The 13,555-nt window shown below is 45.0% G+C and overlaps 1 protein-coding gene across 1 annotated transcript in view; it reads right to left on the minus strand.

Annotated features, from left to right (window-relative positions):
• LOC105294779 (triple functional domain protein-like) overlaps positions 1 to 13,555 on the minus strand; it is a 236,917-nt gene that overhangs the window by 112,378 nt on the left and 110,984 nt on the right. Inside the window, exons 3-6 of the mRNA XM_023532946.1 lie at positions 11,564 to 11,678; positions 5,617 to 5,809; positions 2,183 to 2,695; positions 565 to 687 (exon numbers count right to left, since the gene is read on the minus strand). Of these exons, the coding sequence (XP_023388714.1) occupies positions 565 to 687; positions 2,183 to 2,695; positions 5,617 to 5,809; positions 11,564 to 11,678 (944 nt within the window). The remainder of the gene's footprint in view (positions 1 to 564; positions 688 to 2,182; positions 2,696 to 5,616; positions 5,810 to 11,563; positions 11,679 to 13,555) is intronic.

The following is a 13,555-nucleotide window of genomic DNA, read 5'->3' on the forward strand; positions in this document are numbered from 1 at the left end:
CAACCACTATCTGGTCATGACAGGCCCACGTGTCAAGTGCAACAAACTCCAAGAGAGCCAGGGCATTCCGGGCAAGGCTGACCCCAGCCCTTCAGTTCAACTTAGAAGGAAATCACAGGTTTTAGGAGAAGGGGCGATGCCCTTCAGGCAAGCAGCGGGATGGCTAATTTCCTCACCTTCATGGGCAGCCAGCACATTAGCAGCGGGTCTGTCCAGAGACTTGCCCGGCCTCTAAGAAGCTTTACTAGATAGAGCCCTAGCAGGATCCTAACAGGCAGACCACAGGAGCCAGTATCGAGACCATTCCTGTGGAACTGGCCACATAAGTGGCTCAAGTTCCACTGGTTTGTTTGCTTGTTTTCATTTTTGTTAAAACCTTAAAACAAGCTACTTATTTAGACACTACCGACACAGAACTTCCCATACTTGTAGGTCAGTTGCTACCATCAAATCAGTAACCCCACATGGCCTCCTGGAAGCATGCTGGACATGACCTGTGTAAATGCCTCCTGTTTGCTAAAATACTTTCACGTACGGGACACGTCAGTTCTGATGGTATCTTACCATACAGTTCATAGCGAAGTGGTTGTGCTGTGTCTGAAGCTCCATCGCGTGAGGATGGCTGGTCCCAATCTCCGTGTAGCTGTTCAGGAACAGGCCCTTGTTGTGTGTGATCCAGTCAAACATCTACCGGAACAAAAGGGAGAACCTGGAATCACTCTAGAAAGAGAAAAGACTGGCGCAGGCTGAGGAACGGGGCCGAACCCGGGCAGAGCAACGTCCTTCCTTCCACAGCCTCTCAGGCATTCGGCCCCAAAGATTCTGACTTCTCGGAAGTCAGCAGCTCTGAACTTGCAGGATCTACAGGAAAATCTTATCTAACGTGTTCCGTTGAAGGATGAGGAATGAAGGAACAGATAAAGACAGGCATTCAAATCCCCCAGGCTAATTAAGGACTCCAATGTTTTGCCTCTGAACCCAGCCTCCCTGCTGTATGAACTGGCAGCGCTTCTCTTCAATCAAAGACTGGTTAGGTGAAATGAGGGACTCGAGGCCTCTGAGTGGGCTCTGCTGTGCTCTCAGGTTACAGACTGCACTTCCAAAGACCAAATGATGATGTTTTCAACGCAAGAGGCAGAAACAAAACCTGGGCAAATGCAAATAATCAAATTTACCATGAAAACATAAGGGATTGGGAAAAAATTTAACCATGACATCACTCTTAGGGTTCAATAGGGATGCTATTGGGATGTCAATTACATTGTCCATGAAAAAAACATTTAAGGAAAAAGAAACGACTATCAATTAGCACTGCCACTTGCGACGAGAAACCAGAATCGCAGAGACAGTCACTTGCTTTCCTGGTAATTGAAAGGAAGATTTTTCTCGTCTTTGAAAAGGCACTACTTAAAACATAAGTACACTGACAGATGTTAAAAGCTTACCAAATAATAGCACTGGATGGTCACCTTTCACAAGGTCCTTTTATAAGGATTTCTAATGTAAGTTTTTTTACTTTACAAAATACTCTCCTGTCCATGAAAAACATTCAATGAGCTCACGGTAAGAGTCATCGGTTCACCCGTGTTCAGGGCTTGCAACACATTCCTACAAAAGGTATGCTGTTTCGCACGGCTAAGACTGAGCTAGCCGGTGACTGACGAGAATTCTCTTTGACCAGCTGGTCTGTCTGAAGCAGAAGAATGACATGTGAGACCATAAGTAATTATTGCCTGTGATTCTCACGAGCTATTATTTTGTAAAACATTATTCACCTTTGGTTTTTAAAACGTGCTCAATAACAGATCTGAATGTTCTGTCACTAGTACTGCATGAGTGGAAGAGCAGTTATTAGCAAAAGACATGCACGCGATTATCGCTTTCAATAATATAATACAACATAACGTTCAATCTTTTAGCTGGACGTGTCATTCTTGTCTCTCTTACAGGCTTTCTAAACCAGACTATCAGTAATTAATGACTCAAGGTTTCTAAAATAGCAGTGCATTGCACAACGAATAACACAGGAAAGCAGATTTAGGGGACACCTTTGAACTGACATTCGCCGCTGACCCATCCCCAGCCCTTCCTCCTGATCGGGGCGGCCTTGGCTGCTGAGGCCCGGTGAGCCCGGAAGCTTCCCTCCACGTCTCATGCTAGTATCCCTCACCCTCTTCTTTACCTTCTCAGCATCCTGTTCAAACAGCCTCAGCTGAAAGCACTGGTCCAGCTTCAGCTTCCTCACGTGCCACATCTGATGCAGATGCTGCCGCGTCGAGTGCAGCCTGTCCAGCATGGCGGACACCTTGGGCAAGAGGCTCTGCAGGTCCGCATTGCCCGACCCCGAGTTCTTTTTGGGAAAGCTGTCGCTGCTCTGAATTCTCTGGAGCAGCTTCTGTCCCTCCAAGTCCAAGTCCTCTATGGGGGCCTTAATCACCTTCTTCTTCAGCTGCGAATGTTCCTCGATCATGTTTCGAGCCCCCTCCAAATCCTGAGGCAGCTCCTTCTTAGCTAGGATGTCCTGAAGCTCCTCCAGCCGAGACAGCATGTGGCCTGCATTGCTAATGTAGTCTTCGAAAGCAACTCTGATTTCAATCCATTCTTCGTGGTTGTACTCCAAGCAGCCATCAAACTCGGGAGTTAGCTGAGAAGGATCAACTACTTTGGTAAGGCCTTCTAAAGACACCATATTTGTCTTAAGGGAAAAAAAATATGTATGAGAAGATGAACCAATTTTATATGGCCTTATAATGCAATTTGCAACACTTAGTTACAGATTTTCAAACTGAAAGCGAGTAATCTATAGAAGACATGACACACCTTGTTCTGGCCTGATAAAGGTAAATGACCAGAATGGTCAGGGTAAGAGTAGATCCATTAGAGCAACGAACGTGTTAGCTGGGATACCTAACATTAGAGAACCATATGTATTTCATGAGAACGAAAGAAATTATATTTCTTCCCAAGAATGTGGGAATTAACCTACTATCGTAGGCACATTAACCAGGAAATGTGTTAAACTCCAAGTACAGAGAAGACAATTTGGAAATTTCCCTTTCATCGAAGCAGCCTTCCTCATCCACCTCCCAAAAGAAAACTGCAGAGGCTTCGTCCTACCTGCAATCGAGCCAGTGTCTCGTTCATGGCCTTTGAAACCCCTTTAAGGCACCACCTATTCATGGGTTGCTTACTAGGTGACTGATCAATGCTGTCCAGACCAGACTACCCTTCTCATCTTGTCCTAAGCTCTACCTTCCATCAAGGAACAGATGAGAAGATATGGTCGACTTTTTGTAAATGTAGAAAATACACAAGGCTTAGCAAGAAAGCCAGCAGCAGCTCTTTCCCGAAAGCTAAAGACAGAGGGACTGTTTCATTCATTGTTAATAATCTGCCACAATTCTGAGCAGTACGAGTGTCGTACTGTATTCCGATCTAACAGTGACAAAGTTTTGGTCAGTTAGAACCTGAACAGGAAACCTTAACCTCATCTGCCTGTCAGATGTGCAGCAGGATTAATTTAAGCTTTATGCCTTGAAGAAAACTTTGGAGCGGGGGGAGTGAGGTTAGCGATTAAATGCAAAGACGAAGGTAAAGGAAGAAAGTCTGTGGTCTAGAACCAAAAGATAAACAGAGGAAAGCTCGTTTAGCCCCACCTGCCACCTCCAGCCCTAGGGAACCCTAGAGCTGCATCTCTGTGCTGTTTGGCCTATGACACCTCGATGGGCAGCAGAGCTGGAAGGAGCGGCTGCCTCCACGCCAGCACCTCTGCTGCGATGTGACTGTAGGTTCATTCCTGCCACACTGACCCGAATTCTTAATAATGCCTATGGAAGCGATCAAGTTCAACAGAAAAACTAGTATAGGTAACTTTAAAGGCCCAGCAGGAGAGATCGAAGTTAGACTAACAAAAACGTGCCTGCGTTATTTTGCCTAACCATTATTTCTGCTTAAAACATGTATAATTAAATACAACACACTCAGATTCTGCATCAAGGCCCAATAAACTGTCCTCCAAAATCACTTCTAATTGCATATGAAGATAAAGGCTTACTGGTTTCATCTTTCACCAAAATATCTTGAATGTTCAAATTCATATTAAAACTAAATTCAGGTATCGGATTGAAAATCAGTACCATGGAAAGAAATTTTAAAATGCAAGTAATACATACATCGAAATACTTTAAAAAGTATAACATAAAGCATAATATTGTGGGTGATGTGTTTAATACTATTATTACTGTTGAGGGGGGAACGAATGTTTTGCCACCCCAAAATATGCCTTTTGGGATACTGACTTTAAGCTGGTTATTAAGAAACAAAAGACTCAGAAAGAACCTTTGACCCTTTACCTGCCTCAAGGAATTCAGATAGAAAAACCTGCTTACAGGATCGTGAAATAAACTAAAAGCGGGAGATGGGGAAATCTAGAAAGCCCCCTTTGTGGAACTTCCCTCTGCGTCCCATTGTTCCTGGGCGGCCCAGCAAGAATCTGTTTACCACGTGTTTGCTCTTTCTCATCCACCTGTAAATTACCTGTTCTCCCTTTGAAATCCCAGACCCCTGCCTCCCTCTCCTTTGTCCAAAGACACTTCAACTGCCCAATGCGTCTTCGGGTCTCATGTTTGTATGGCACCCTTGCATGCACAGCCAAAATAAATTTTGGACAGTTTTTCCTGTTAATCTGTCTCACGTTAATTTGACTATTAGCCCAGCCAGGAAACTTAGAAAAGTGGGAGGAAAATTATTGTTTTGCACCCCTATACTATTTATCTTAAAATACATGAATACATTCACTGAAATCTAAAGTCTGGAGAAGTTGCTAGAAAAAGCAACCCATTCAACCCAAAGTTATTATAATTTATCAATAGAAAACATTTAAATTTTACTACACATTACGGCATGAGTCCACTTTCAAGCTGGCCAGAACACTTTCTTCCCATAACCATTTCATTAAAACCTTGTAGCTTACGGAGAGGATTTAATGGAAAGGAAAGTCAGCAGGCTGAGGTGTGTTTTATGCACTGTCTGAATGACAGCGACCCGACTTACTAACTGAATTCAGAACTCTGTGTAGTTTTTAAAGGAATGCCTCCCTTTTCATAAATGTGAGACCTGATGCATGAAATACACGACAGACCTTTCTCTCCATCATCAAGGACAGGCTAAAAACTTGGTCTCTTCCGTTTTTCTCCCGGAAATCTGAAGTTGTGTATCCCTCCCTAACATTCCCTCATGTCCATGACTGAGGCAATGGCAGTGAATCCAAAGCCATGTGAAGTCGCCTGTACTGAATGGCAAAGCAGCTCATTAAAGGCCGGAAGACGGAACAGGCACACCCGCTTTCCACCTGCCTCAGCAGCCCCACCACCCATAACCAAGAGACCTGAAACCTAAACCACACTGCGTAAAACAATCTACTAGGGCAGGTGATAAACAAACGTAATCGTGTTATTTTATGCAATGATTAATTTTTACATATGTACGTAAACTATGCTATTCCTGTTTAATGTGTAATTTAAAAAATCTATTATCAGGCTAAAATGATGAAGAAAAAGTCAGCTTTTAATAAACCACAACTATTGGTTTATTGGTCTGGCTACACATGCAAGTTACCTCGAATTCAAACTTAGAACTGCCGAAGTTAGTCCTCTGTTTCTGCCAGAAGTTGTCTGGCTTGATTATCAGTGCGACGTGAATGCAGCAGGGGAAGGACTCCTGCAGGATCTTCAGCAGAGGCTTAATGGAGTCCCATTTGGACCCGCGCATGTCCACGATCACCGTGAAGCCTCGCTTGCACACTTCTTCACTAGAAAAAGGAAAACACATGTTCACACCTTGCAGCTCTTGCCACTTTTTCTGGTCAGAGTCCCACTGGGTGATGCTGACTCTGCCTCCTTCCTCCTGATGTCTGTGGGGCTCGGGACTGCCAGGTACTGTCAGGTGGGAAACGGAAGGGAAGGGGGCCTCCCTCCACCCACCACCTGGCTGTCGGTCAGCACCTGGGAAGGAAGCTGAGGGATGTAGAAATAATTACAGAAAGAACTCACGTCTCACCCTGCCATAAAAAAACAGACTCTTGACTATACACGCATCAAAGAACAACGATGACCTGAAACGAAGTTCACTTTAGAAAACCTTCCAAACTTTCATTTTGTATTTATGGTCTAGTATCCTGTCTCTTCTTTAGGAAACAAAGGGCAACCATCCTGTCCATTTCTTGTCTTTTGCATAATAACTGGTCACACATGCTGCCTAGTAACTATGACCAGCAGGGGTCCCCGATGAGCACTAAATGGGGACAGACCACCACGGCATGCACAGAGGCCAGGCGGGGTTGGTCACGGACCCACGAACAGCCGTCACTGGGACTCGTGGGATCACGGGCGTGGAACCCACCCCCACCCAAGCGCTGGAGGCAATGGCGGGAGCTTTTCAAATCCCATCTTGTCCCCTTCATCTTGTCCCGGCACCCTGGGCTCTATCAGAGGTTCTCCAGCGTGACCCACAGCCCACTGGGGGTGCTTGGTGCCCTTCCGGGAGGCTGTGGGGAATCTGTTTCCACAGCAGCATGGCGACTCGGTCACAGGGCTGGTGCAGAGGCGACGGCGGGCACGGATCCGGCAGGGCGAGGAGTCGCCGTGCCCCTCCCCTCCACGCTCCGGCAGCTCACACACCAGTTTCCCTAAGAATGACCTCAATGAAGCAATAAAAATTATTAATTTCATTAACTCTCAACCCCCGCGTACATGGTAAACACATAAAATGTGCTTTCAAGTCAAAGAGTCATTGAACACGTGTTGAAAATCCGCAGTCTCACTTAGTCATAGCTTCGGTGTTACAAAGGGAAGTTCTGGTGGCCACAGAACGGCCTAACCCTTGAACGACTGTAGTCGTCACTGTGATGTGGTGGACACTGTCCGTGTGGCTGCTGATGCTGGCGCAGACACGGACCAGGTAATGACCGCCTGCAGTGTCTTTGTAAATACACCTACACCTCATGAGCACCCAATGAGAGTTTAAGGTTTTCACCCAACACAAACATACTGGGATTATGGGAAAGACACACTTTTTCTGCCTCGTGTAATCACCCTGAGAAATTAGTCTAAATTAAAACTCAGAAAACTAATTACTATCATTAAGCGATGTTGAAAAGCCAAAAAAAAAAAAATCAAGTAAAAATGAAAACATTTATTTCATGCTGCCTTGCATACGTACACAATTCTTTTCCGTATCTTGAGTCACACCATCAGCGTAACTGACATTCCAAGTTTCACAGATGTAAAGTTCCTACGACAACTACATCTGTCTAAGAGGTACATCATCACGAAAACATTCCAAGAAAGTACACCTACACACGTGGCCGCTCACAGTCCCAGGATCGCGGCGAGGAAAGCCACAGGTGGAGGACGAAGGGATCCAGCAGAATCGCTCCTCACTCAAGCAATTATCAAACCGCTAGGAATGACCTGACAACTCCAGTCACTTGCTCCTTTGACTGTGAACTTCAAACACATTAACGCTGGGTTCACACACTCCTACTGTCCCTTCTCCAGTCTCAGTAGGCCCTGGGCCACAATCCAGCCAACTCCAGAGGCCCCTCTGCAAATCCAAGAGGCAAACAGGGCTTCCAGAAACATCTCCGAAATCTCCCAAGTCACTGAAATTAAGGATTTGGGACCATCCTGGGCTCTCGTGGGGTTTGCAGTGTTGTGAGATTCCATTCAGTAGGAACTCAGGGCTCCGGAGGCCCTGGGGCAAGAGCAGGCTGGGCAGGAGGGAGCCTGCCTGTGGCTGGGGCCGTCCACGCCAGACCCACGTTCTGTTGCCACGCCCAGGACAGGAGCCTGCACAACCACAGCAGTGTGTTTCGCTGTTTTATTAGAGGCTGTTTGGTAGAAGACTGTGAACATCAGTCTTCACCATATCAAGGTAAATTCTCTGGCAGCCTGTCTTTCGCCCCATACAGCCAACACGGTATGGACATACACCGCGAAGCCCCGCCCCCTTGAAAGGGGCTTAAAAAAAATCCTGAGCAATGCCAGGACCGGAACCAGCTGGGGATGACACAACCAAAAGTGCCCGGCACTTGCACAGTCTACAGACGGGCTGACTATTCAGCCTCCTCCACAACCAAACTGTTACCACCTGGGGACTCTCCGAGAAATAAAGACAGTGCGTGACCTGGGCTCGGAGAGCACACCCTGTCGATCCGTCTGTCTCTGTCAAGTAAAAAGCCAGTGGCTTGTGAACATTCCCGAACCCCGTTTTGTTCCTGAGCAGCCGATGAACGGAGGCTGTTGCCTGCCAGGCCTCTGCCTTAAAGACAGCACCCTGCGGAGTGCGGCCTACTAACCAGTGCTGCGGGCGATTTTATACAAGAGCCTCATTTTATCTGTGATAAAAAAAAAAAACTTAGATAAAACTCAGGTCCCTTCTCAGTGCAGGTCCCTGAAAAAAGAGAAATCCTACTTTCCTCAGTTTCTACATGAATAAAGTCCCTTTTTACATGAATGAGTCTATGGAGAGTCTTCACAGTATTTCATTAGTGACCAGAGAGAGTCAGAGTACTTTATCCGTTTAGCTACTATACATCAATGTAAGGAAGGTGAAATGTTCTAGAACATAACTAGGATAAGCCAGGCAATGAGAGCAACAAACACCTGGAGACGTGCCAAGCCCTCTGTTATTTTCACGGCTGTGCAGGGAACCCCAAAGACACCAGCAAGAAGTTCTGCTGAGACTTGTTTCCCTAACATGCCTTTGATGGAAAAGTTCCTTTGCAAACGAATCCCATGTAAATCACTCTATGACTCTATTTTTTTAAGGAGAGGCAGGGAGGCAACCCACGTAAAAGTACCCGCGTCCCTCAAACGGTCACATTCAATTCTGAAGGGCGTGTTTTAAGAAGCACACAAATGACCTAGAGGCCAGGCAGAAGAAAAACAGGATGACCTGGCTCTAGGACACATGTCAAAGGAAAATAATTGAAGGAAAGGAGAAGAGCATATAGAAAAACGGAAATTATTGTACTAATTCTGAGGCAGCCACCATATGTCAGGCACCGCGCTGGGCGCGTACATAATCTTACTCGATACCCACAATGATGCGAAGAAACGTAGATTGTTATCATATTCTGTAGACCAGAAAGCTGATAAAGTAATTAGGTAACTCGGGCCAGGTCACAGTCTGTCTGACTCTGCCGCCCATGCTTTCCCAGATGACACACTTCTCCACATTCCAGAACGTGTAGCCCTGTGACTGTCTGGCTGAGGGACAGCCAGAGGCTCCCTTCCCACCACAGAGACCGTCAGGAGTAAGGAACAGAGAAAGAAACCTCACAGACCCCCCAAGACTGTTTACGCCACTGAGAATACAAGCACACCCACAAGTCCAAAAGAATTCACACGCCATTCATTCACTGATGATCTTATTGATACTGCTGTTTCATTGGTGGAGCCAGGGAAGGTTCATTGTTGCCACTTCTCTCCATTTGGACCACTGTGAAATCTTCCTCCCTTACCACTTGGCAAATGCATCATTTACATGTTAATCTAACGTCTCTTATTTGCTCATTAACCAAGGACAAGCAAAATGGCATTTCTTGTCACTAAATTGTAAACACAAAAGCAAATCTGGGCAATGACATTAAGTGATTGTGCTCAGTGGCTGAGGGTCAATCTATGCACGCAAGTATTCTCGAGCGAAATGGCAGGATGTTTGGAATTTGTTATAAAATATGCCAGGGAGAAAATTAGACAAAAACAAAATTGGAAAATTTGATAATTGTTGAAGATGGAAGGCAGGTATATGATGTGTGCTACCCAATTCTATCTTCTATTGTGTAAGCTCACAATTTTCCATGACAGAGGTTTGTGGTTTTAAAGTGGGTCATTCGGGTGATCCAAAACATTCCTAAATCTTTTAATAATATCAGTGAAAAGTAATTTTTTATATTTACAATCAACACAGATTACAAAACCAGAAAGCAAGCTGCCAAAGTTACAGTTATTCAATTAAGTAAAAATTCTTTTAATCACATGGCTGAATTTCAAATTCAATTTTATTAAGCTATAATGACAAATATCATTTTGGTTGGCAGAGATTTATTTATTTTACATTGTCCTTTGTATTTCTCTATTTTTTTCCATCATTAGCACAGTTCCTGGCACATAAAAACTCAGTAAATGGCAGCTATCGAACTATACTGTTATTTGTAAACAATAGTGAGTAGTATATCACTTCCAAAATTCTTTCCAACTCTTTGATGTCAACCGTTCCAGCAGTCCAAGAAAATACCAGAAGAAGAAGAAAGGGAAAATGTTTTCGGAGCTATCGCTTTGGCAGTGGTGATACAAAGCTAGTTCTCCCATAAGGAACCCCAAACAGAAAACTCAACAACTTCCTCAGCAGATCAGACCATCAACAGCAAAAGCTGACTTTGACCAGTCACAGCAAGGATGGGTGATAAACGGACACATCTGTCCTCCCCAGGTGGTGTCGACCTAAATGGGTCAGGAGTGTCACAGACCCCGTGCTGTAGTGGATCTAGAGCCTTCGCCGCTGCTGCTGGTTGTCTGTCATTACTCTCCTGTGTAACACGTGCCTTAAGCTACTATCTCCTCCAGCCTACATCAGGACCGAGCTGTTTTTTTAAAATGTCCTAATTTAGACTCTTAGGAAACGCCATCCTTTAGCACATGCCTTTCTGAAACGAAGACTTCCTTGTCCTCACAGGAAGCACCCCCTTACCCCCAACACACACAGCCTCTTGTTCCAGGCACGGCTACATTCTTGGATTATATCCCCGTAGTAATCTAGTTTCCGAAAAGTAATCTCAATAATTAATTGAAGATATTAATGTAGGAGAGAAATTTCTTTCACCAAGTGTCAGCTAGCTCTATCAATAAAACCTCAGAGCAGAAACAAAGATTCTAAATTCCCCAAGTGCAGACACAGGCCAATTCCTACGACCCATTCCTCAGCTCAGGGCTGTCTGGAAAATAAAGCTTCACTGACTCATTGCTTCTCAGCACTCACGCTAAACATCTCGCTGTTGCTGGGGCTCTGGGATTGAATGGGAGATTCCCAAACTAGACATCCCGGCATATTAGTTGGTGAGGACTTCTGATGTCCCACAAACTTAGTATTTAAATGGACACAACACTTGCAAGGAACTGCAGCTCAGCGTGAAGACGAGAATGCGTCGTTGGAAACAGCGCTCTGCTTCTGGGCAACCTGGGCGCTGCGTCTCAGGATCAGAACCAATGCTGACCACTGCTTCATTCCTACCTCGGGCACCGGTCCTAACATCCCAGCCCGTGGCATCCCAACCCCACCGTCGCCACACAGAGCCACTTCACTCACACATGCACCTTCTCGTCCCTGCACGCATAAGCATGGCCGACACGACAGAATGGTCGTGAAATGGAACCGAGGAGGAGGATCGTGATTTTAATTTTGTTGAACTCTGGCTGGGGTTAGCCGCTTTTCTAGAGAGCACCGTGCCGCAGCTCTCTGGACAGCGAACACTGCAACGAGCCACGAACCACCCAGAACTTACCTAGGGATACAGGCCAGGTAGGAAATGAGTCTCCTGAGATCCTCCTGTCGTATTCTGTCATGATTGCTGCGGGCCGGGAATGTGAGGATAGGACCTCCGCGCTTGTCTCTGCCACCTGAGAAACAAACGTGGAACACGCTGAGAAACGAGAGCAGATGCTCTGCGCCCCTGGAAGTCCAGAGTCGTCACTGGTCCGCCCACAGCTGCACCTCCGCCGACTGCAAGGCCAGGAAGGGCCGGGCAAGAGGCCGAGTCCGTGTTTCGGTGGGACAATGGGACACTGCCAGGCTGTTTCACCCTCCCAGGGCTCTGCAGGGAAATCTGCGTTCTGTACAGCATATGAAGGACACTCAGAGGCCCTGTCTTTCTCTTCCCATGTGTTTCCTTTTTTCAGTTTCACGTTTGGAGAGCAGGAAAGTTTCCGTGTCTACACGTTTCATGCGCCTGAACGAAGCGACCGCCTCCTCACGCACCCCTGCCCTGCATTCTCCTCCTCGCTGTCCCCTCTCCTTCCCGCCCCTGTATTCGAAGCTCTCTCTTTGCTGCCAACCAAACCAGGTTTTGAGTCTTGAAAGAGAAAAATACAGATATTCTCCAAACTTGACGCTGATGATGACCTTATGTAATCTGGGAAGGTCTAGGGCATCTTCTTCTCTCAAGGGCAATGGGTGACCCCACGGGTCAAACAGGGCCACACATACAAAAAAAGAGAGGTGGGTATGCAAGAATTTTAAACTAAATTAGCTTAAGGACTACAGAACAATTATATCACATACCAACTACAAATCTCAGATGACTGGCCTTTGATAGGCAGAAATACTTCTCATTAACACGTTAACACACAACCCTAAAGAAGTCTGCGGGCATCACTGACCACTTCCATGAAGATGAAGCTGTCGCACACATTTCTTTCATCGAGGCTTTCGGAAAAAGAAAACACAGAAGGAAAACTGAGCTTTCCCAAGTGGATCCTCCATTTAGTTTTACAACTCTGGTCATCTTTCTTCGGAAGTACAACGCTAAAATCTCTAAATTCAACTTATAATATGAAACTCTTAATTATTTTCTCATCTTAATTACTTACCTCATCAGCAAAGGTAAAATTAAAAAGCGAGCAAACAACAACAGAAAGCCAGATTCTCTCCTTTTAGAAGGACCGAAAAAGGAGTCAGAAGATACTGATACTTAAAAAAAAAAAAAACACACACACATTTTACCAATATGGGTTTTTACAATTTCCTGGGATGATTAACACTCCCTCTAAATAATAATAAGACTTAATTCTGAACATTTAAAATGATCCACATGTACTGTTCAGTAACACAGTCTTAGAAAAGTGTTCGATTATTTATGAATCCAATAATTCTGGTAATAAATGGGAACAAACCTAAATCGTAGCTACAAATAAATACATGCTAGGTGTGGCATTGCATGGTTGATACACATGTTCTGATTTGGTCATCACAATGACCCTGGTAAGAGGTTTTACCATTCCAGCTGTATAATTAAAGATACTGAGGCTCAAAGAGCTTAAGACAAAAGGACTATGACACACGGTCATAGCTGGATCCTTTGCCCTGACAAGAACATATGTAACTTTTTAATCCCGTGGCTTTAGTTCTTTCTAAAGTAGTAAAATTGTCACAAGGACAACTAAATGATGGGCTCCCAGGCCTTCCTCATGAATGAAAGGTACTATGAAAAGTGAGAAGCAGTTATAAAGGACAGAATGCCATTACCAAGGCTCTGCAAGAATCGTCTACAAGATCAGATGGTATTTTTAAGGTAGTATCAATGGCTCTCGTTTGGGGGAATACCTCTTGTCTTGAAGACAGGTAACAACTTCAATACTTTCTATTTCTCAACATTTTTCATTTTTTTTCAAAAGTGAATCAATCTCCTTGATAAAAAATATTATAGACCAACACACTACAGAAACTTGAGTGTTCAAAAATATAGCAAGCTATTTAGATTAAAACACTTACCCCACTC

This window comes from Pteropus vampyrus, unplaced genomic scaffold, assembly GCF_000151845.1.
Source record: "Pteropus vampyrus isolate Shadow unplaced genomic scaffold, Pvam_2.0 Scaffold94, whole genome shotgun sequence".
Classification (NCBI taxonomy): domain Eukaryota; kingdom Metazoa; phylum Chordata; class Mammalia; order Chiroptera; family Pteropodidae; genus Pteropus; species Pteropus vampyrus.